General features: G+C 35.7%; 1 protein-coding gene and 1 pseudogene across 7 annotated transcripts in view; both read right to left on the bottom strand.

The window, feature by feature from the left end:
- Positions 1 to 24,933, bottom strand: part of LOC149554205 (DEAD/DEAH box RNA helicase family protein) — a 315,874-nt gene that overhangs the window by 51,805 nt on the left and 239,136 nt on the right. For all 7 annotated transcript variants that reach the window (XM_089789445.1, XM_089789449.1, XM_089789446.1 and 4 more), the window contains 3 exons: positions 21,330 to 21,494; positions 20,858 to 20,941; positions 19,908 to 20,480 (listed from right to left, as the gene is read on the bottom strand). In XM_089789445.1, coding sequence (XP_089645571.1) covers positions 19,908 to 20,480; positions 20,858 to 20,941; positions 21,330 to 21,494 — 822 coding nt within the window. The remainder of the gene's footprint in view (positions 1 to 19,907; positions 20,481 to 20,857; positions 20,942 to 21,329; positions 21,495 to 24,933) is intronic.
- LOC149554206 (alanine--tRNA ligase, chloroplastic/mitochondrial pseudogene) lies at positions 12,868 to 18,554 on the bottom strand (annotated as a pseudogene).

The raw sequence follows: 24,933 nt of genomic DNA, 5'->3' as shown, positions 1-24,933 counted from the left end.
CTCAACACAGGCTTGGGTGTTGAAGGTAGACACATATTTCCAACTCAATCTGATGCTTGAAGAAGCAATCAAATTTTCTGCGCTCCATTTAGAATGAATTGCACATGAATGGTGGCATCATGGCTTGGTTAGACTCGGTCATGATCAAATAACCTCTTATGTTGAATTTATAGAAAGATTGATAGACTGCTTTTATAAAAATGATCCCAAACTAAACTTCAAAGGACCGGCACATTTGAAACAAATTGGTTCAATCAAGAACTACATCACAAAATTCCTAAGTTTATACATGTTAGTCATGAAAATCTCAAAGAGATGACGAAATGTATTATTCATGGATGGGTTGAGGGAACCCTTGAGAGGTTGGGTCAAAGGTTTCAACCCTAGCGCTTTCAACAAAGCTATAAAAAAGGTGTGTGACATGGTTGCAATGTCTTGCTCCAAGAGTTGTTCACCCTCTCCACCACCTCTATTGCAGGAGGACAAAGACTAGGACATGGCTCAGGATAAGGTATTGACTGATGAGGACTCGTAGCAAGAGCTTTGAAAGAAGCAACTTTGCTTCACTTGCAAGGAGCCTATGGGACCAGGCCATCGTTGTCTTGGAAAGTGAAAGATTCACTATATTGAGGTGTTAATTGGCAATGAAGAGGAAAGTCCTGTCTCTAAAGTGCAAGGTGAAGAAAATATAGAGGCAGCAAAAATCGACACACTTGTGTATAAACGAGGTTCTATTGTTACCCTCACTATGACTTCTAGAAGTGGTATCTTTAGGGTACGTGGCACACTTCATACAAAAAGAGTCACACTCATGATTAATAGTGGTGCCACACTCAATTTCATCAATTCATCATTGGTTGCTATAAGAGATTTGCCCACAATAGAGAATGGAGCATTTGGGGTTAAGGAGGCAAGAGAAACCTTGTTACGGGATTCCACAGCTAAGCATCACCATGGGGAATTATACCCTACCAGATGATTTCACTGTCATAGATTTAATTGACACAAATATCATATAGGGCATCTAGTGGATGGAGACCCTTGATCAGCATACCCAAAGTTTCAAAAGGATGGACTTTTCATTTTAGACAGATGGCCCAAAGGTGCTGCTAAGAGGGATGTCAAATACAAGGCAAAGGGAAGTCACAATCAAGAAGATCGAGACAATTCTTGGACACAATGACTCAAGAATGTAATTTCAACAATAGGGAGGCAAGTAAATTCATGACAGTAAACATTTTACCCCCAATATCTACCTTCAGTCGCTGAAAGATTAACGGGCTCATAGGTTGGTTGAGTACTCCAAAAACACTTTTGCATGTCAGTTGATGGTTGCCTATGTATAGGATGATACATACAAAGTGCTTGATGATATCAATTTTTGCAATGATAAGATTTACTTGGTACACAATTCCAAATTGAAGAAGTTGATTCTAAGGGATTTTTGTTAAATCCATAACTTTCAATCATGCTGATCTGGGTACAGATTGTACTGATCTGGTCTTGCATTAAATTAATCTGAAGTTATTGTATTATCCTCTTATGGATATCAGCGTCTACCATGGAGTACTAGTTTAAAGACTTACTAATCACCCTTGATTAGTTTAGATACTAAACTATTATTTGCTTGGAAAGTCGTGACTTTAAGAAGATGAATCAAAGGAGACTTTGGAAGGGAAATGTCCTTTGCAAGGAAATGCCCCTTGAACTCTATATTTAATAAGGGTGTGGTTAAAGTCTAGGGACACACAAGAAACAATAAAGTCTGCTCCTTAATCAATACTGCCCGAATACAACTTGCAGAAGTGAACAACATTTCCAGATTTATGTCTCTCAATTCATTCAAGACTGAACATTGAAGATTATCTACAACAAGCATTTAGAAGGTATAATCTAAGTTTGATTCAAGTCAGAATTTTTGCAGAAGCTTTACATGGTATCAGAGCTCTGGTAGTCGAACCCAGGCTCTACAAATTAAATAACTAGACTTGATATATATCTAGCATCATTCTCCTATTTTCAATGGCATACACAATCAGACCCGAGGACAGGTTTGATGGGAAAGAACACTTTGATGCTTGGAAATTCAGAGTCATGATGATTCTTGAACAAAATGATGTAAAACAATTTGTTGATTCAACATCCAGACAACCTACTATTGAACCTCATAAATCTATCTGGAGTAAAGGAAATAGGAAAGTCATTCAGATCATATTAGATGGAGTGAAAAATCATATAATACCCATGCTAATGAAACATCAAACAACATTTGATATGATGAATGCATACTAAATGCATATGAGGTTAACAATGCAACTCCAGTTCTCGCACTAAAAAAGCAACTAAATCACATACAAATAAAGAACGAAGAAACGATGAATCTTCTTAAGGGTTGCCAACCTAAGAGATGGACTTGCAAGTATAGGAACGATCATTAATGACACGGAACTAACACTGATGGCTATAGATGGATTACTAGATTCATGGGAAACATTCACAGAAGGAGTAAGTGTCAGAGATAATCTTCTTGACTTCAATAGACTTAAGGGAGATTGTCTTTAGGAAGAATCTTGAAAACTTAAGAAAGGAGGAAAACTGAAAACAGAGGATGAAGAACTTCATGTTCTTAATACAAATTCCTATAAAGGCAAGAAGAAGCATTTCAGGAAGAAAAGGGGTAATCGAAAGAATGACAAACCTAAGAAAGATCTATCCAAAACAAAATGCTTCAGATGCGAAAAGTTTGAACACTATAGATGTAATTGCCCTGAGAATTCTAAACAGAAAGTGAACCATACAAACATTACTAAGGAAGAAGATAACTATGATCCTGAGAATCGTGTATTATATCTGCCACTATCAAATAAGTCTCAAATAAAGCATGGGTGATTGATAGTGGATCATCTCGACATATTACAAGATACAAAGAAGCACTAGACTCTATCAAAAAAGGTTAATGGCGAAGTCACCATCGGTGATAATTCAACACATTTCGTCGAAGGAATTGGAAATTGCATCTTAAAATTAAAGTCAGGTAATTCTCTTCTTCTCAAAGGAATATTCTATGTACTAGGAATCTAATCTCAGTTAGAACACTTGAAGATGATGGTCATAATGTTGCATTCATAGACGGGAAAGTCATAACTTGGGCTAAGAACTCCTCAATTAAGAAAGCAAAATTGATTGGTCAAAGAAAAGGGTATTTGTATGAATTAAATTCAGAACCTAGTAGACCTATTCAAGCCTTAATTCATGAAGCTGCAAATATAAATGAAATATGACATAGAAGGTTAGGACATCTAAATTTCAAAACTTTATCAACTATGGAGAAGATGTTTACTAGTTCATTTGAACTAAATAAAGATCACTCAAGCATATGCAAAGGATGCGCTCTCCATTTCATGATAGCACTAGAAAAATTAACAATGTTTTAGAATTAATCTAGTCAAATTTATGTGGACCTATGTCTGTTCCTTCTCTTGGAGGATTCCTCGTACTATATACTTTTTATACATGACTTCTCTAGGAAAACTTGGATTTACTTCTTAAAATGCAAAGAATCAGAAGAAATCCTAAAGAGATTTAAACAATTTAAAACCGTAATTGAAATTTTATGAGGACATAAAATTAAAACTCTTAGAACTAATAATGGAGGAGAATACACCTCAGATTTGTTTAAAAAGTTTTGTAAAGAAACAAGAATTAAGAGGGAGTATACCATTACTTATAACCCGCAACAAAACAGGTTAGCAGAAAGGAAGAATAGAACAATTATAGAAACTACAGGAGCTATGATATTTGATCTAAATCTAGCACTCTTGTACTGCTGTCTATATTCAAAACAGAAGTCCTCAGTCCTACCTTAGAGATAAAACTCCTGAAGAAGTCTTTACTAAGGTTAAACCCAATATAAGTCATTTTAGAATTTTTGGGTGCCCAGTATATATCCATGTTCCAAAAGAAAAGAGAACTAAGTTAGAACCTTAGTAATATGATTGAAGATTATCTAAGTGAGAACTAATAACATGTGATGATCATCTCATTGATCAATGCAAGAAAGATCTAATTAGAGAATTCGAGATAGAAGACTTGGGACTCCTTCATTACTTACTAGGATTAGAAGTACGACAGAAGTATGACAGCATTATACTTAATCAAGGGAAGTATACATTAGACATTTTGAAGAGATTTGGAATGTGGAACTGCGAGTCTATGTCTTCTCCAATGGAGACTAATCTACATAAACTTAAAAAAGTAGCTGCAGAATCACCTTCCATAGATTCTACTCTCTATAGGAAAATGATTGGGTTCCTTATGAACTTGGTAAACACAAGACTTGATCTATGCTATGCTGTTAACACTTTAAGTCAGTTTATGTGTGAGCCAAAGGAGATTCACCTAGTTGCAGTCAAACACATTATGAGATACTTACAAGGCACTCTTAACCTTGGGCTCAAATATGAGAAAGTTGACTTGGATTTACATGGATTCATTGACTCAAATTGGGGTGGAAGTGTTAAAGACAAAAAAAAAGTAATTCAGGATGTTTTAGTTTAGAATCAGCAATGATATTTTGGATATGCAGAGAACAATTTTCAGTAGCACAAAGTTCCACAGAAGCCAAATACATTGCAACACCGATGGCCTCTCGGGATGCAGTTTGGCTTAGAAAGTTACTTGTGGGATTATTTGGTCAAGCAATGTGTCCTATGATTATTCATAATCAGTGTTACATCAAGCTTTCGATGAATCCAGGTTTTTATGATAGGTCCAAGCATATCGAAATTCCTTACCATTATGTAACAGATATGGTAGACAGGAATATTGTAAAATTAGAATACATTTGCACTGCAGATCAAACAACAAATATTCTCACCAAACCTCTATGTAGAGTGAAGATAAAATTAGAATACATTTGCACTGCAGATCAGACAACAGATATTCTCACCAAACCTCTATCTAGAGTGAAGATAGATCACTTTAGGAAAAGACTTGGTATGGTTGAATTGTAATTCATTTGTATTCTTTAAATTATTAATAAAATAATTTTAATGTCAGGCTATTGACTATTATGGGTTCCACCATTTGTATTCACTATTTTAGAGCTGACGATCTCTGAGTTAATGAACACTTGTATGAACGACATTATGAGAGATGACGTTCTTTTAGATAATGTGCTAAACAATAGAGTTCTACTATAAGATCTAGATGAGTTCAAGACCACATTGTGAAGTGAACATTGCTATGTCTATAAATCACAATTTGGATAAATAATTTTATTATTCTCTAGAGTTTATCCTGTGTTCTGGTAGGTCTTATCTCAGGATCATGTTGTGATATAGGAATACCAGTTCTATGAGTCACAACTTGGATGAATGAAGAATTTAATTACTGTCTGGATTTATTCTATATATTGTATTCTTTGCAATACTATTATCACTAGTATCAATGATATGTCATATCACAGGTTCAGTAATATGACATTGTATCATGTGTTCAATGATACCACATGCTAAGAAGATTTAGCTAGATATAGAGTATCAATCCTTGCTTGTTCATCTTAATTGATGTTGCTAGATATGATATCTCTTAGTATGATTATCAAGTTAAGAGGGAGTGTTAAATCTACAACTTTCAATCATGTTGATCTGAGTACAAATCGTACTGATCTAGTCTTGTAGTAAATTAATCTGAAGTTATTGTACTATCCTCTTGTGGATATCGGTGTCTACCATGGAGTACTAGTTTCAAGAGTTACTAATCACCCTTGGTTAGTTTAGATAGTAAACTAATATTTGCTTGGAAAGTCGTGACTTTAAGAAGATGATTCAAAGGAGACTTTGGAAGGTAAATGTCCTTTGTAAGGACATGCCCCTTGAACTCTATATTTAATAAAGGTGGGGTTGAAGTCTAAGGACACACAAGAAACAACAAAATCTGCTTCTTAATCAATACTGCCCGAATAAAACTTGCAGAAGTGAACAACATTTCCAGATTTATATCTCTCAATTCATTCAAGACTGAACATTGAAGATTATCTACAACAAGCATTTAGAAGGTATAATCTAAGTTTGATTCAAGTCAGAATTTTTGCAGAAACTTTACAGTTTTCTAGAATCAGGTTTGGGATTGGTTGAGTGTAAGCAAAATTGGGATAGGAGGGCTGTAATATCCTAATTATTAAATAAAATAAATAAATCATATTTTGTATTTGGTGTCTGATTGATTTATGTATAACTTGGCCCCATCTTTAACTTCACATAGGTGTAGGTGTTTGTTGTGTCGTGTCAGCACATTGTTTCTCCCTCGGGAGTTTTCTTCCAATGAGGTATATATGTTCGTTGGGTTGGATATTGGAGCCATGTGATGTGAATTATTTGTTATTGTACTAAGAATTCTAGTTGGAGTTCTACTTGTTTCACCATTTTAGAAGTGAAAGACATTCACTATTTGACTACTACAATTTTGGTCTACCCTATTCTGCTTATTTCATTGGCTTTACTTTCCTTCGGATCTAGCAAATCTCTATAAGAAAAGGATTAATTGGTGAATCTATTGTGGCATTTCTATTGTTGAGAATTTCTATTATTGGTAGCAGCAAACTATAAATTGGGCAACCTCTGTATTCCTCAAAACCCAACACTGTACGAACCCCTCCAAAACAATAGTTTCTTTACACCCTAAATTCCTTGGTCTTTAACACAGTCACTCTACATAACACACACCCTCGACAATCCTGTTAGTTGTACAACCATTCTGCCATTTGTACCCCATCCTCCCAACAATATGCCATTTGTCAGTTGTACACCATCTTGCCTGCCTATATAACCATTTTGGTCATACACCATACAACTTTTAGCCTTGTTGTATGGACAAACCTTTGTGCCTTTTTCTTATTGGCAAGTTGAGTATTGTTCACGAACACATCTTTGGAGAGTATGTTATCCATCGATCAATGTGTCCTCTAAACAAATGTCTTGTTGAAGACTACTTAACCAATAATGTCGAATTTGCTCATCTAGATCCACTAACATTGGCTTTTTGCTTTCTTTCCTTTCAACTTTAAATGAGAATATTTGTGCAGGTGACTTTGAATTTATTCTAGGAGTTTGAATGAGCTGTTCTCTGTTACCTCCTTTTATCCAATCTTATCACCATTGATCTTGAAGATCAACTACAATAACCTCATTTCTCTCTTGTTCTTCCTTTGGAAAGAAAGTTGGAAGACATAGAGAATACACAAAGTACACACATTAACGCAAAGATACATAGAGTATACACATTCACATTATGGTTCAATATGAGGAACAAGAAAACAACATAATATTTACTATTTATCTCGTTGATATGATTATTCATCTGCATTGACTAGCTCCTATAGTGAATGGTAGAAAAACTATTCTCAGGTATGGAAACAACCTACAAGAGGCTCCCTCATGTTTCTCACCCGTTTTGGCAATCTCTACCTTAGTGTGACGAATTCCTCCTCACCCTTCACAAACTCCTATTCACCATACGTCTTAGAGGTACGTAGATAATCACACTTAACAAAGGATTTGGTCGTTGATATTTGATCCGAGCCTCAACTCAATTTATTTGTTTAGGTAAGTTCAAGTATGATTATTGCTTACTCCGTAAATGCCCTCATTCATTGGCTAATTATTCATTCTTCTTATTTTTATTTCCTTGATATGTTTGCATGAATTTCCCTCATAGAATGGTAGGATTATACTTTGATTCCACTTGTAATGTCTCCGCTAGGAGGCTATCCATTTACAATGTTTATCATACATTACAATGAATTCGAATCAATTCAAATCACCAAAACAATGAATAGTTCATATTTGTTAACATGTTTAAGCTCAGATTCCTTATGTACCTCCTAAAGTCAGCCCTAAGGACAACACATGAATTGATTGCAAGGTAGATTAATGTTGTCTTCATCATTGTTTTCAATGCTAGAAGCAATTGACTGAATCTAAGGAATGGTAGGATCATGTTTTTCCCCATTCCTTAATTCTTTTGCTTAATCTCTTATTTTATACTCCCTTGTGGGTGAAAACCAGTGGCCTCGACTTACTACTGGTGCAAGAGACTTATTCCACTGGCAATTTATTCCATCAATCACGACTAATAGATGAACGTGGGGCATTTCTATTATTTTGTAACTAATATGACTTAGTTATTAATAATTAATATTATGTACTGATATTATAACTTAGTATTGTAATATAGATTATTAATTATATTAATATTATATGTTAGATTTGATAGTTAAATATTAGTATTTATTAACTAACAATGTTAATTAAGATTATAATATTTTGATTGATATCACATGGATATTATTATATCATACATTGATATTAATGACTAATTATAATTTGACTAATATTAACTTTTATTAATTAACATTAATAATTGACATTAAATTAACTAGTATAGTATAATTGGAATACGAAATTGATGCAGCAAAATGAGGGATTTATGATGAAGGGTACTTCCCTTATTAACACAAACACATAAACATATTAGAGAACTAACAAGAAATTGCAAGAACAAGAAATTGGCTTCTTATTATTGCTGGCAAGTTGGTTGAGGTAAGCATTTAGAAGTTGTCATTAATGGCAACACTAGGAAAGGTAAAGTCCATTTATGATAGACATATGGTTTGGTATGTTGGAATAAAGAAAATTGTCTAACAAGGAGAAATAGAGTACACGCTGACTGTTTTTGTTAGCGACTTTCATTGGAAGTAGATATAGGAGTACAACTTTGGGATATGTAAGAATAAGTTATCTATTTGATATATCTATGTTTTCTTAAGTCAGTATAGTAGTTTGCACAGGTTTTGGATAGAAAATCAGTTAGCAATTTGTTATTGCATAGACAAAGTACCTGGGATTGTTTTGGTATTTTGGCTAAGGCATTGAACTGATTTGCCAATTCAAGAACTCAGGAATTAAGGGACGATGTCCTAGATGTTAACACTTACTTAGCATATATTAATATTATGTTTTGGTAATGAGTTACTCGTTGTTTAGGCCAACCAAAGAAAGGAATTAAGGAAAAGGGTATAAAAGCCAATCATTTTGATTAGCGAAGTTGCCAATGCTTATGCTATGTTATGATTTCTTTGTGCGAGCTTTATTTATGTTGGTTAGCTTGTGCTTTGATGATCAGAGAAGAGCAAAGCTATATGGGCATGATCAAATGCCAGGAGAGGCAAGGGATTAATCAGATATTTGAGATATCAGCATAGTCAACTTTTGGTATTTCTCTAGAGTCTATACTACTTGTAAAGTTGTATATTGTTGTAGAGCAACGAGCTCGCCATTTTGTAATGCAACTCATAATAGAGCTAATTCCTCTAACAAGGACAAATACATTGTGTATGTAATAGACTCCTAACAGGATCAAAACCTTTCACAAGGTACTTTTGATTAGTAGATCATTTTGTGGGTACCATCCCCACTGGGGTTTTCCCTTAGCTAGAGTTTTCCTAGTAAACAAAATATGGTGTTATGAGTTTCTTTGTGGGATGCTTATTGTTACTATTTAGTTTAACTGTATAGACATGTCTAAGATTAATTTATGACATCCATATTTGCACAAAAGTGTTTGAATACTTATTCATCCACCCCTCTTAGTATTCCCTATTTCTAATAACTATCTTCACCAAAACGAAATTACAATATTTAGAAATGGCATGCAAAGCCACACAGGCATTTTCCTTTACAATATTCTCCAAGGCAAAGCCACCATATACATCCCCAAAGAACTATCCTAGACAACCCTACAAGCCTTCCTTATATAGGCAAATTTTCAACAGCCCAAGAAGGTTCTAGAAATTCTAACAATAAACTCTAAGGCCGACTAACCCTAAGACATTACTATTCATATTTTATTACATTAGAGTAGGCCCCAAAAAATTTCGAAACTCAAAAGAAATTTTGAAGAAAATTCATTTTCGTCCATTTCAGGTTCTAAGTTTAAAGTTTTTAGAGCCTACTGCAAATATCAAAAATATTCAATATCTTCAAAAATAGGCTTGATCTTGCAATGAAACTTTACTGGTGAAATCAAAACATTCTAAGCTCAAAAGGCCAACTTACTATAATACTAAGATTCCAGAAACAACAACTCTACATTTATCTAGCCCTTATTGAAAAGGAAACCCAGAAATATTTTTGGGTGATGCAAGAATGCCCTTACACCTAGGGTGCTTATGCTTCAATTTATTAGGGCAATGTTTGGATAGAATATATTTGTATTATACTATAATATCCTGAACCGGATATTAACTAAGCTTTCTGTTCAGCAATAGATATAGAAATTAAACATTGCAGATATTTTCTGCCACACTCGTAACCCGTAGAAACCCCAAAAGATATTTAATCAAGTTCTTCTTAAATGTAATATCCAACTCAAACATAAACAGATATAATAAGATGTAACAAAAAAACCAGTAGATTCTCCACAAGAAAATAACTTTCTTTCCAAGACATTATTCAGGATTTGAACATATGAAAGTACGTCACAAATCAGTAATATCAAACCAACAATGTAAACCATAGGAAATAATCCAACTGATAGATATTTGGTTGTTTCCTCAAACTGATATTCAGCACTTGAATACAAGCAAATGTATTATGAAACAAAATAGAAAACCAGAAGATTTACCATAAGTTATTAACTCGCTCTTCTCATAATAGTATTCAAGATCCAAGCATATAAATGCATTACAAACCAAGAATATAAATACTAGCAAACTCTTATTCAACTCCTTAGTACACGTTATTGCATTATACAACAGCAATACAATAACCAACTTCCAACATCCAATCCTAAATATACCTTAACAGTCAGATTGGAAAAACTTAAGAAAAGAACTTGGTAAGCTCATACGAAACCCCTGAATTGATGTCTCCCCAAACAATGGGTTTGCGTACACTAACTGCCGGCACGAGGGGCTATGTCCTCATACTAGCTGAAGTTGAAGCTTTCCAAACACTCTCGCAAGAGAGAACTGAAATCTGAAATAATAAATCAAGCCCACCCAACAATGAGCCTTTTTCCCTTTTTAATACACAAACTAAAACTTTTCGACTCCTCTCTAACCTTCGTCCTATTCCCTTGTGACTCTTCAACTTCTCTCTGATAATTCATCTTATTCCTCCTTGACCTTTTGTCCTCTTTATAACATTAAATTGACCTTTTAATAATTTGAGTCTACGTCTCAGAGTCAATTTTAACATTATATAAAATAAGACTTCAATATTTCTAATGTCCCAAAAAGTGGACATTACAAATCTCCCCTCCTTAAAATTGTTTGTCCTCAAGCAATCAGTACCAAGATCCCATATGAGTCTGCAAGTAGCCCTACAACCCAAACTGAAAACAATTTTGGTCACGTTGCGAAGCAAGATGTCACTCTGCAATCTATCTCTCAATCGAATCCTTGGATCCCATACAACTCTCTGAAAAAACTCTGTTCCTATAAACTGAATAACTTTGATCATCATTGATACCACTAAATCCAACCTCAAACTAAATAGAATCACGACAAGGTCCTCAACAAGCCAAAAATACATATGGTCAACACCTGGATCCCAAATACTGTTGTCATAACCAGCCGATATGATAAGATAGAAATGTATCAGTGAACTATGCATAACCCAGTAGATGATGACAACTTGACCTAAATAGATGATGTAATAAACAAGCCTACAATCAACACAATTCTCCTCAAAACTACACCAAAAACTATCCAAAGGCTGATGTAAATAATCCAACCAACTCCGGTACGGTGTGAAATCAGGAACCCAATGTGGGTTGTTCCTATAATGGACAACCGTAGTCAAATCACCACTTCCCTCCTGTGACCCATATTCCATGCTAGGAATTGTACCAAGATTCCATATCCTGACATCAGTATGATCTTCATCATGATAATCAAAAGAAGAGTCCTTGTTTATCTCAAAAAGAGGATTATTGGAAATCCAATCAGCTTCTACTTCAAACATGGGGTTATCGATAAGCTACATGTGATCATGAACTTTGGTACTTGGTCTTTTAGGACAACTATCCAATCATAAGTTTGTTGAATGCTATCAAGCTAAACAATAACTTCCTTGAAAAACTCTTGCCTCACCTTACCCTCATGTTCCCAGGAGTGATTCGTGATCCTAATCTGATTTTCTGCTTCCTAAAGGGAAATTTGAGCACCGTTTAATGCCTTCCGTGTTTCCTTAAGCTCTCTATTGAGCTCCTTATTCTCATTCCTTTCTTTATTCAGTTGATCAACATGTGTTTCAGCAATCTTAAGAAGGTTATCCCTATCGGAAAGCAAATACAAATATTCTGATTTCATAGTTTCAAGGACTATTTTATCACTTGCAAATCAGAAACAAGTCATTCTTCTTGCACTCCCTTTCGAACCTTCCTGTAGACATCCTCAACCATCTTGTGAGTGCTGTCATAACGTACCAAGGATGCCACAACCATTTCTTCGTTAGCCTTCAGCTCGTTTCCAAATGCATGCATTTAATTATCATGCTAATACATTTCATTGTCTTTCAGAGTCATCTTGGATTGTTCCTCTAAATTCCTGTCATGGGCGTAGGAAATATATGGTTCATCACACAAAGACCCCAACCTACTATTACCTCGTGTGCAACCGATCCCATCAACCTACTTGTCAAAGCTAATTTCCAGATCACCAACGTAGAAACTTGCACCTTGTATCACCTTTCTTGCATGATCATCAGAAAGATGCAAATCAATGGGGGTTGACTGCTCATCTTTTTCAAGGTCCCCTATTAGATGATCTTGGTCTACTAGACATTCATCATACGTAGCTTTGCACTAGTCTTTTTCAAGGAGATCCTGAACCATTTCAAAGTACTTTCTTTGTGCCAAATCCATCTTATTTTGATGCTCGAGATGAAAATCCAAGTAATCACTGAATGATAAATCATTTTGAATTCGGTTAGGAAGTTTTTGATACTCCTTGTAACTGTTGAGTGTTTCTGATCTTATATCTATTGGGTGTGGTATCCACAGTCTAGAATATTCAGCTCTTTCTATATCCCTTTTTGAGTCTTCGTGTTTTGGATTGCACCATCTATGTTCAGTACCAACACTTATATTCCCCTCTTTAACCAAGCCCCTATGGACAAAAAGGTTCCCTCCTGACTTTTGCACATTATTAATCTCAATGATACTTTGGCTAATATTTTCCCCACTTCTTTGCAAAGTGAAAAATCCATGGTCTCCAATTTGATCACCGGATTCAGTATAAAATGGTGTCTTGTCAAAAAATAATTTCCACTTCATCTCCCTTTAAAGCTTCTACTACTGCAGTTCCACGCACAAGCAAGCCCACAATTGATGCAGTACATTGAAGCACATCATATCCTGAGAACTTAGTTTCAGAGACTCTATTTGTAAGTTCTGAAATAGCACTTCCAACGGCAAGCTTAACAACATTGTGTGCATCTTGAGACCACCTCCTCTGAATGTCCATTTCAGCTTCAAATCCCTACAAATCTACACTAACACTTTTCTCTTCAGCAACTTCACTTGTAATCTTTGTGGGAAAACCATAAGTGTCATAGAGGACAAACACATCCTTTCCGGATAAACATGGCCTGTGATTAACTTTGCCCTCTGCATTCTTTAAAGCTTCAGATAGCAATTGATCAAGCAATTTTTCTCCTCTTTCCAATGTTTAAACAAACCTTAGCTCTTCTCTTCGCAACTCCTCAAGTATGCGATCTGAACTTGCCTTTACATCTGGGTCTATTTTTTTGCTCATGTCAATTGTTCTTGCGACAATTGGTAAGAAAGCCTCTTCAACATTACCTCTACCATCCCCTTTGATCCCAAGCAAACAACCGGTATGAACAACTCTTCTTATCAGCCTCCGAACTACATAGCCTCTACCTATGTTTGATGGAGTCACACCATCAGAAATGAGATAAACAATGACACACAGGTGATCTCCAATGACCTTCAAATGGGTTTGTATACGATAATCAGCACCCGCATATTTCACTCCTGCCAATTCTGCTGCATGCTCTATGATGGGGTATATTAAGTCCATTTCATCGTTATTTGGAATCCTTTGAAGTATTTGAGCCATGCATACAAGCCTCATTCTTGTGTCAATATTCCTCCTTTCTAGAATCTCTAAGCTTCCATCATCATTTTGGTTATATTGCGTGAATACCAGATTGTAAAATTCTATAAATAATGTATCATCACTTACGCTCTATAAGAGTTATTACTTCTACCCATCAATGCTATTCGAATCGCGCTCTAGATGAAGATTTTCATTCTGTTAATACAACCTGCAGAGACACGCTTCCGTAGATTGTTAACGTGACAAAATTGTCAAACAACTCGATTGTTTTATGGCACTTGGAATGCCATCTTCAGGTGTATTGCTTGATGGTATACCATTCATTTTATCATGTGCCTGTCGAACAAGCCTCCACACTCTAGACAGTTGTCCTAAAAAGAATTCTCTGATGTGTAATAGTGGCACCACAAAGAACACTGTTTTCTCGAGTTTCTCTCTTTGTAATCATGTCTTTAATTGCAAAAACTCCTTGTAGACATATGCCAAAATTCACGACACCTGTATAAACTCCCCCATGGTAATGCCAATGGTCAATTTTGATTTTTCTTTACCATTACTAAGTAACATATGCCTAAAAATAGCCAACGCCAATCTTAAACTTATCTCCTCCCCATGTTATCAAGACATATCAAACATGGCCTGAGAAAATGCTACGAACATTTCATGATTTTGTTTAATCTTCCTTCTGTGGTCATTGAACAGAGAGTTACCCCTTTAGAAAATTCTCGATGTTTGTCGTGAAAGTTATTAGCTATTAATGGAGTTTGGATATCATTCTCTCATCGTCTTCCTTGGTTCGAATCATGCTTGGCTGGTAGGTCAGTGTAACTTATGGCTCTGTTCTTAGGCTACTTTGTTGCAGGTGTGCCCAAATTTTCCTTGTGGTTTCTACCCATCAAGTTGAATCGATATGATCTTAGACTATCATAGCCTCCTAGCCTCCCATATTCCTCTCGCTCTATGGTGAGGGTGTCTAACAATGATGCCTCCTAGCCCACGTTAGGAGTTGTTGTTGCTAGCAATCTCCCCTATTGTCATCGGCTTTTGTTAATACCTGAAGGTTCGTAACTAACGGTGTGGGCTCGTTAAATACCAAGTTGTAGGCCTGTGTGATTGGTTGAATGAAGTTCACGAAAAGAATGCGGGGTGGTCTAGTTTGCACGCATTATTCTATGGATGTAAACCATTGGAGAGCATTTCTAATGCTATCTAAAAGTACAAGCCTCCTACGCCACACTAAAACCAAATTTTCAAGTCTGTCCCAAAGTCCAACATGGAAACTGACCTCGGCTCCAACCTTAATGCCCAGAACCTTGGACTTCCTCGTTGCCTATTTTTGATGCCGCTCTCCAAAGTGTTTATTCTAGAATTCCCAACTCTACAATCTCCACTATGGGTAGCCTGACTTCCTTCTTCTATACTCGTGCCCCTACACGTCCAATTTTGACGTTGAGCCCTTTGTATTATTGTTGTCACTACCGCAACTTCCTGAGCAATTTGTGGTCCATAAATCAGTTCCCTCTCTGATGTCTATTGATCCATGTCTCTCCAATAGCTCTACGATGAAAAGTAGACAGTCCCAGTTCTGCTATCCCCAAGCTATGATGTACTATTGGATTTATAATAGACTTTAATGGGCATCATTAAGCCATACTTGCCTTAGCTGATGTCCCTCTGTCATAGTCCCAAAACGAACAATAAATCTCCACACTTGTTCTAACCAAGATGAATCTCCAGATTTTATAAAATCAATAACCTCACAGGATGGCAAGATGCATTGCTCTGATACCATTGTAATATCTCGAACCGGATATTAACTAAGCTTTCCGTCCAGCAATAGATTCAGAGATTAAACATTGCAGATCTTTTCCAACACAATTGTAACCAGTAGAAATGCCAAAAGATATTTAATCAAATTCTTCTTAAATGTAATATCCAACTCAACATAGACAGATATAATAAGATGTAACAAAAAAACCAGCAGATTCTCCACAAGAAAATAGTTGTCTTTCCAAGACACTATTTAGGATTCGAACATATGAAAGTACGTCACAAATCCGTAATATAAAACCAACAATGTAAACCATAGGAAATAATCCAACTGATAGATATCTAGTTGTTTCCTCAAACTGATATTCAGCACTTGAATATACGCAAATGTATTACAAAAAACAATAGAAAACCAAAAGATTTACCATAAGTTATTAACCCGCTCTTCTCATAATAGTATTCAAGATCCAAGCATATAAATGCGTTACAAACCAAGAATATAAAGACCAGCAAACTCTTATTCAACACCATGTTATTGCATTATACAACAACAATACAATAACCGACTTCCAATATCCAATCCTAAATACAACTTAACAGTTAGATTGGAAAAATTTAAGAAAAGAACTTGGTAAGCACATACGAAACACCTGAATTGACGTCTCTTCGAACAATGGGTTTGCGTCCATTGTTTGCCGACATGAGGGGCTACGTCCTCATACAAGCTGAAGCTAAAGCTTTCCAAACACTCTCGTGAGAGAACAAAAATCTGAAATAATAAATCAAGCCTACACAGCAATAAGCCTTTTTTTCGTTTTTAATACACAAACTAAGACTCTTTGACTCCTCTTTGGCCTTCATCCTATTCCCTTGTGACTCTTCAACTTCTCTCTGATAATTCGTCTTATTCCTCCTTGACCTTTTTTACTCTTTATAACATTAAATTGACCTTTTAATAATTTGAGTCTACGTCTCAGAGTCAATTTTAACATTATATAAAATAAGACAAATATACACTCATTAAGGGTTTGTGACTCTCCAATGCGGATGTTGGTTCTTCTACTGTTTGGCCTAAGTTGCGCGCCAATACCTTTAATGATCTTCATGATGATGAACTCATTTAGGGTAGAACCAATTGGAATAAGAGTACGCAATTTTTCCATTATGAAAAACATTCACAAATTTTTTTAGCCTCGAACATATTCAGAGGCTAAACTTATACTAGAATGGGAACAAGTTATGGCCATTGAACATTAGAGTCTCTTAAAAATCAAAACCTCGATGTTGTCAGATCTTCCACCAAGGAAGGAGACCATTAGCTGCAAATGGGTGTACAAGGTCAAATATAAGGTTGATGCAATACCTAATAAGTACAATGCACGATTAGTAGCTAAAGGATTTTCATAACAGGAAGGCAGCGATTATGAGAAATTTTCTCACATAGTCAAAATGAGCTCCATTCAGCATGTTCTTGCTCTTTCAACTCAGCTTCGATGGAGAGTTCATCCAATGGATGTCAAAAGTTCTTTCCTCAATGGTGATTTGAAAAAAGAGGTCTACATGACACAATATCTAGGTTTCAATTGTGCAAGTAAATACAAGTTTGCAAATTGGAAAAATCTCTCTATGGCCTCAAACCGGCTCCCCATGCATGGTGCATCAAGATTAATAAGTATTTGATTAATCAAGGGTTTCAGCAGAGTCCTGATTTTAATCTATATGTCAAGCATGCTAGCAGTGACATTCTTATACTTGTCATCTATGTGGATGATTCAATCATTAGTGGTAGTACAACACATTTGGTCGAGAAGTTCAAACAAAATTTGTGTCAGACTTTTGATATGACAGATTTGGGACTTCTCCATATTGTCTTGGTGTAGAGGTTTGGCAGATAGATAGCTACATCTTCATTTCTCAGTCAAAGCATGCCAAAAGTCTATTGGATAAGTTTTAGATGGCACTTAGAAACCAGTATCTACACCCATGGAGAAAGGGCTAAAACTATCAGCCAAACTAGATTCACCAGGAATCAGACAACTAGTGGGGAGACTCATTTATCCTACTACCACTAGAATTGGCATTAGCTATGCTATGAGCAACATCTCTTTCTGTGTGATATCCCCAGAAGCTAAACATTAGGTTCCAATAAAGCGTTTGCTGAGATATGAGAGCGGCACTCCAATTTTTTACATTCTGCACAACAGAAACACTTATTTCATCTCATCATTCATCTAAGGTTTTATTACTCAAGTAGGGGCCACTTGAGGTGACACATCTTTGAATTTCATTTAAGCACATTGCTTAGATACTTCAATTACATTGGCATACTTAGTTTCAGCATATGAATGAACATATAAAAGATTTTATAATGTCTGTGAAGCCAAGTTAGCCTATGGGACCCCCTATGTAGCACACACCCCAAAATAGACTGCCGTTACCTTAAGCAATTTGTAACTTCCTCTTGATTCTGCTCTTCGACAATGAAGTTTTATGACTAGGTTTGCTACTTTGTCTAGCTCTATTTGATCAGATAAAGTACCTGATTGCCCGCTTCTAAAATATCCACATAGTTGTAATAGATGTCATTGTATGTCAGACACCCCATGATAAATTGTCTTTCTGTCTCTACCACTCCCATGTTGCAAAACAGGCATATTGTCCTTTCCCATTTTTCCTTAAGTATTGTCCATCTACATGTTTCATACCTCAAATGGTGAGAACTAGCCTTAAGTTGAGCTGTAAGCATTTTTGCTCTCCATTTAATATTTGCTCCTATTTATGTTTTTCCCTCATGGTATCCCATGGGGTTAATTGCTTTGATAATTGATATAGTAGGTTCATTTATGACCATATGACACTCTTGACTTTTTCCCTCACAAACATTTTTATTTCTTCATTGTTATCAGAATATTCTTGTATATTAACACCCCATTTATACAGCCATTTATTGTTTTGTTTCATCAAAATCTTCTTTCTTCTATCTAGTCTTTCTTCCAGGATCAACTTTAGCTAAGTGTCTATGCTTGAAGCAAAGCCTGCATCCAAACAGGATGTTCTCGCAGTCTAGGGGTATAGTTCTCACCTATGTTGAAACCAATTCACATGTATCCTATGGGTTTTCAATACAATTGAGTTTCCACTTAATAGATGTAGTGTTTCCATGTTCCCCTATTACATTATAATATGTTTGATGGAGAATTCTTGGCAGCATTTTCTGGGGCATCTGCACTCAGAATTGGCCCACACTTGGAAGTTCCTCTGTTGGCCAGAAAGCTCAGGAGTCAGAAACTAATGCTTCGGAAGAGGTCCAATTTCTGCATAAACCAAATCCCACCTTTGAGGATACGATTCTTTTCCACATTAGAGGACGCTGGCATGAAGTGGCTCTTGGCCATCGTTAGGATAACATCGGCGCCTAATGGATGTCGATTTTCCTAGATCCTTTCAAGGTTTGGGCATTGGAAAACCACCCATGAATCTAAAAATCAAGGATTTCTCTTTGAGAAGCAAAACAATATTTACGATTTTCTCCAAGGTTAAAGATAAACTTAGCAGGTTATATTCATTGAGATAGCTAGCACTATTCACTTTTGCAGTGAAGATCTTCACAACTATCTTTTGTGAAAAGTAATTCATGAACTGGAAAAGCTCCATTTCATGTGACAGCCTAGATGAAGAATGGTTGATATCCGGGCATTGGGAAGGCCATTGTCTCCTCCAGTAGGGATCATTTCAGACTCTGGCAAGTGCTAAGAAGAAGGGATCTGACAGGAATGGTGTTGGAGCAACGTTGGAGAGAGTCGAGGGTAGGATGGTACCAAAACATCTGAAAGTATTTAAGGCAATAGTTGACTATAGCATTTACTTCCCACTGTATTTATTGGTATTCCGATAGACCAACCCTTGTTAATATTCATATGAAACAAAAATTAAACAAATTTGTAAAAATGAGCATGCTTGTTGAGCATGGTTACAGTGATATATGACCTACCAAAGCAGCAATATGGGCTTGTTCAAGAACATCACCATCAGTTTCAAGCCGAGCTATAGGAAATTCTGGAAGATGTCCAGACTGTTGTATCCCAAGCAAGTTTCCAGGGCCGCGAGAATGGAGATCTTTTTCTGCCAAATAAAATCCATCAGATGAATTCTCTAATAATTTTAGCCGCTCCAAGGCATTTTTGGAGGATGCTAGAAGAATACAAGCAGCTTGTCTATTGCTCCTTCCAATACGGCCTCTAAGTTGGTGTAATTGGGCCATTCCAAACCTCTCAGCATTAAGAATTACCATCATTGTTGCCTCGGGAACATCAATTCCAATTTCAATTATTTGAGTTGAAAGAAGAATTTGTGTTTCTCCTGCTCTGAACTTTTGCATTGCTGTTTCTTTTTCCGCAAGTTTCATACGGCCATGAAGAATGTCACATTTGTGAACATTAAAGATGTCAGATATTTTTTCAAGTTCTTCAGTGGCTGCATGGATCTCAGGTAGCAGCTTACTTTCATTTATGAGAGCATAAACAAGAAATATTTTTCCACCATTGCCAAGATCTTCTTGCATCATCTGTGATTGCACAAGTAAATCAAATGAGAAAAATGCCAGTCACTAATAAAAAAACATATAGTGAAGCAATTATTATTAAAACGAAATTAAAAAAGGAGGTTATTGGAAATGAAACAGTTGCAGATTAGCTCATGTAGTAACTAGAAGATCGCCAGGTGTCAATAGGCAAGATTCTTTATTAGGACAGGTTGAACATTTTATTTTAAATCAAGAAATAGGTGTCCGCTCAAATGTATCAGCAATTACACAGCTACAAAGCTATGACAATTCAAGTATGGGGGGAAAAACATTACAGTGGTCAATAGGTCAATGCCAATAGGATAATAATACACTAAGCATTAAACAATACAAGAGGACAAGATGATTCCAAATCTCACCTGGTATGTCCTCTTGAACCCTTGTTTGTCAGCATAGAAAGAAAATGTTTTCACAGGCAATCGACCTGGTGGACTCTCTTCTATCTGTCACAGGAAGCTTTGTCAATACCCTTTTATCATGGTTTTCACTCTAGGTGATTAAATAAAAATATGCAGATCAATTACAGCACTGTATGTAGAATTATGTATGGAAAATGCTGATGTTAAATCTGTTCAACTTCAAAATGAGCATGTATTTATGTTCGTTTGCAAAATAGTGCCATGTAACAACTGTTTCTCCTTCTGACAAAAATAGCCAAATGGATCATCAAAATACTATTTCAAGGAAATACTTATGATGCAAATAAGCAAATAAGAGCTCATTCCGAATAGCCTAAAAAACAGTTTAACATGGGTAAAATCAGTAAGATTCTTCCGACTTTTATCCAATTTAAACGAGAAACTAACTACTTGAGGCTGGAAAAATACACACCCGGCTAAGGGCCATGTCTCCATAGAGAACTAAAGCAAGAGTCCTTGGGATTGGAGTAGCAGACATGACAAGCACATGGGGAGATGCAAATGCTTTGTTTTCAACCACCTGTCCATCTTGTAAATTTGAGTCATTTACAAGAGTATGGTCTATAGTTCTGCATACCTGCATGGAAAGCACACACTAAGTTTTATTGAAGACATAAGGATATCAACTGAATTGCTCTAGTAACATCCTATACAATTCATTACGAATATCTTCTCTTATATTTATATAACATGTTTCATATTAAATAGGGATAACATTATTTTCAGAAATTGACAAGTTATTGAAGGATAAGGATAGAATACCTACAAAAATTAAAAATCATGAGTCAAATTCGAAAAGCCTTGTCCAAATGACAGGTAATTGGAAGGTAAAGTTATGAAACATTGCAATAAAATCCAAACAGACTAATTACACACAAAAGCTACATTCAACAGTTAGAATGAAAATAAGGTGAATTCATAATTGTCTTTCTGGATTAAACTGTGTATAATTTTTCATCATCAACATTTCGGATCATAATACATGATCCATCTTTTTCTCTCTATCTATTGGTTCATAACTTCATCCTGATGATGGATCATGTAGTATGATCTGAAACGTTCATGATGAAAAATCATTCACAGTTTAATCCAGAAAGACAATTATCAAACTAATGGACTGGAAATTACATGAATCTTATAAGGTCAACAGTTTTGCCCAAATGATAAGTAAGAGGCAGGTAAAGTTCAAATTATATTGTAATAATTTGATCGCCCCTTGTAATTGGGCTGGGTCCAAAATAATGTAACTTATTATATATCATGTAATTGGGCAGGGCCCTAATTGAGCTTGATGTAACTTGTAAACGTTGAAAGATGAGGCCCTGTTTGGGTGCTCATGGCAATCATAACTTGTAATTAATAAATTCATAGGCAAAATACAAAAGGCCGACCTAGGGTCTCAAGGAGTGTAATTGGTATATAAAAAAGGCATTGTGCTGCATTTCAACATGAATTCATTCATCAACTCCATCAGCGAATTCCTCTGCTAAGTTCGGTGATCTAATCCAGACAGCCTGCAAACTTCAATTAGGAACTAGTGCACTTGTAAGAACCCCCAGCGAATTTGAACCATCAGTGAATCAATCATTGAAGGTCTGCAATCATCACTTCTGATCTTGTTGGGCGAAGTTACATCATTATAATCTGCCATTATCGTGATTGAAGGTTCAGATCAACAATTGCAATCAGACAAGGAAGCCTTTTCTTATGCCCTAGGCGGGGGAATTTGTAATTGTACTATTGCTGATACTAGTAACATATGATCTGAACTTTGTTCCTGGCTTTTTCCTCTAAGAGATAGATTTTCCTAGGATATCTTTGTATCTGTGTGTGAATTTTGTTTATTTTAACATGGTATCAGAACCAAGCTCATACTAATTGTGATCAGATTAACAGTATACTATCAGTCTTCTGTTCATATTTCAGTCAAGATGGTGACAGGGCTGATGGTACAGGACAGACTTGAAGAAGCATTGAAGTTCACCTCATGGAAGGTTTGCGTCCTTGCACTTGAGGAAAATGATCTACTTCAGTTTGTAGAAGGACAGGATCAAACCGAAGCTGCAGATTAAGAGGATTTACGTCATTTCAAGAAGAATGTCATCAAAGCCAAGAAGATTTTAATTAAGTCTATGAAAGACCATCTTGTTCCTATCATCTCTAAGATGACTTCAGCCAAGGAGATGTTCAAACAGTTGGAAGGAACGTATGAGATCATCAACATAAGTAGGCTACTTGCACTAAAGAAACAACTGCATCAAGTCAAGATGGCAAAGGGAGAATCAATCATGGCTTTCTTCATGAAGATTTCAGAATTCAAAGACCAGCTCAGCGCCATTGATAGTGAAGTTGTGGACAATGTAAAGTTTCTGCAAATTCTATGACTGAATCAGAGATTAGATTCAACCTTCTTTATCTCCTTCTAGCTTGCTGTAAATAACTTCAAAGTATTGTCTTGAATTCAATTAGAAATATAATTCTGAAACTGTCTTTGTTCTGCAACTTGTATGTGGGCAGAATTGACTAAGGAGCAGACTTTATTGTGTTCTTCTGTGCTCTTAGACTTCAACATACCCCTTATAAATAGAGAGACCTAGGGACATGTCCTTACAAGGGACATGTCCCTTCCAAAACATTATTTAACTCATCCTAGAAGTCGGCAACTTTTCCAAGAGACAACAAGTTTAGTTATAACTTAACAAAGAAGAGTTTTAGTTAAATCCAAACTAGTTCTAAGGATAGATGCCGATATCCCTAAGAGGATAATATAAAGATTTTGGATCAATCTATATAATGTAAGAACGAATCAAACCGATCTGTTATCAGATCAGTAGGATTACAAGTTACATAATTAACACTCTCTCTTAACTTGATAATCGTATTGAGAGATTTCATATCTAGCAACATCAATAAAGATGAACAAGCAAGAATTGATACTCTATATCTATTTGAATCTTCTAAGCATGTGGTATCATAGAACACATGATACAATGTCATATTACTAAGCCTGTGATATAACAAATCACTGCTACTAGTGATAACAGTAAGATAAATCTGAAGAATAATTTAAGTTCTTCATTTATCCAAGTTGTGACTCATAGATACTAGTATTCTTATATCACAACATGATCCTAAGTTAAGATCTACCAGAACACAAGATAGACTCCAGAAAAAATAAATTTCTTCCTTTATCCAAATTCTGATATATAGACATAGCAATGTGTACATCACAAATGTGATCTTGAACTCATCTAGATCCTAGAGTAGAACTCTACTGTTTAGCACATTATCTAAGAGATCATCATCTCTCATAATGTCTTTTATGCAAGTGTCCATTATCTTAGAGATCGTCATCTCTTAAATAATGAATACAAATGGTGAAGCCCATAACAGTCAATAGCCTGACAATAAAATTATTTTATTAATAATTTAAAGAATACAAATGGATTACAATTCAACCATACCAAGTCTTCTCCTAAAGTGGTCTATCTTCAATCTGGATAGAGGTTTGGTGGGTATGTCTGTTGTTTGATCTACAGTGCAAATATATTCTAATTTTACAGTATTCTTGTCTACCATATCTCATACAAAATGGTAAGGAATTTCAATATGCTCAGATCTGTCATGAACGTTTGAACTCTAATTATCACAATAAATAATCGTAGGATTCATGGCTTGCCCAAATAATCCCACAAGTGACTTCCTTAGCCAAACTAGTTCTTGAGAGGCCATTGCTGGTGCAATGTATTTGACTTCTGTGGAGCTTTGAGCTATTGAAGACTGCTTTCTGCATATCAAAGTTATCATTGCTGATCCTAAACTGAAACAACATCCTGAAGTATTTTTCCTGTCTTTAACACTTCCACCCCAATCTGAGCCAGTGAATCCATGTAAATCTAAGCCAACTTTCTCATATTTGAACCCAAGATTAAGAGTGCCTTGTAAGTATCTCATAATGTGTTTAACTGCAACTAGGTGAATCTTCTTTGGCTCACACATAAACAGGCTTAAGGCAT

This window comes from Cupressus sempervirens, chromosome 6 (assembly GCF_028749045.1).
Source record: "Cupressus sempervirens isolate cs-2001-9-10 chromosome 6, ASM2874904v1, whole genome shotgun sequence".
Taxonomy (NCBI): domain Eukaryota; kingdom Viridiplantae; phylum Streptophyta; class Pinopsida; order Cupressales; family Cupressaceae; genus Cupressus; species Cupressus sempervirens.
The sequence above is the reverse complement of the archived record's forward strand: the minus strand, read 5'-3'. Positions and strand labels throughout refer to the sequence as shown.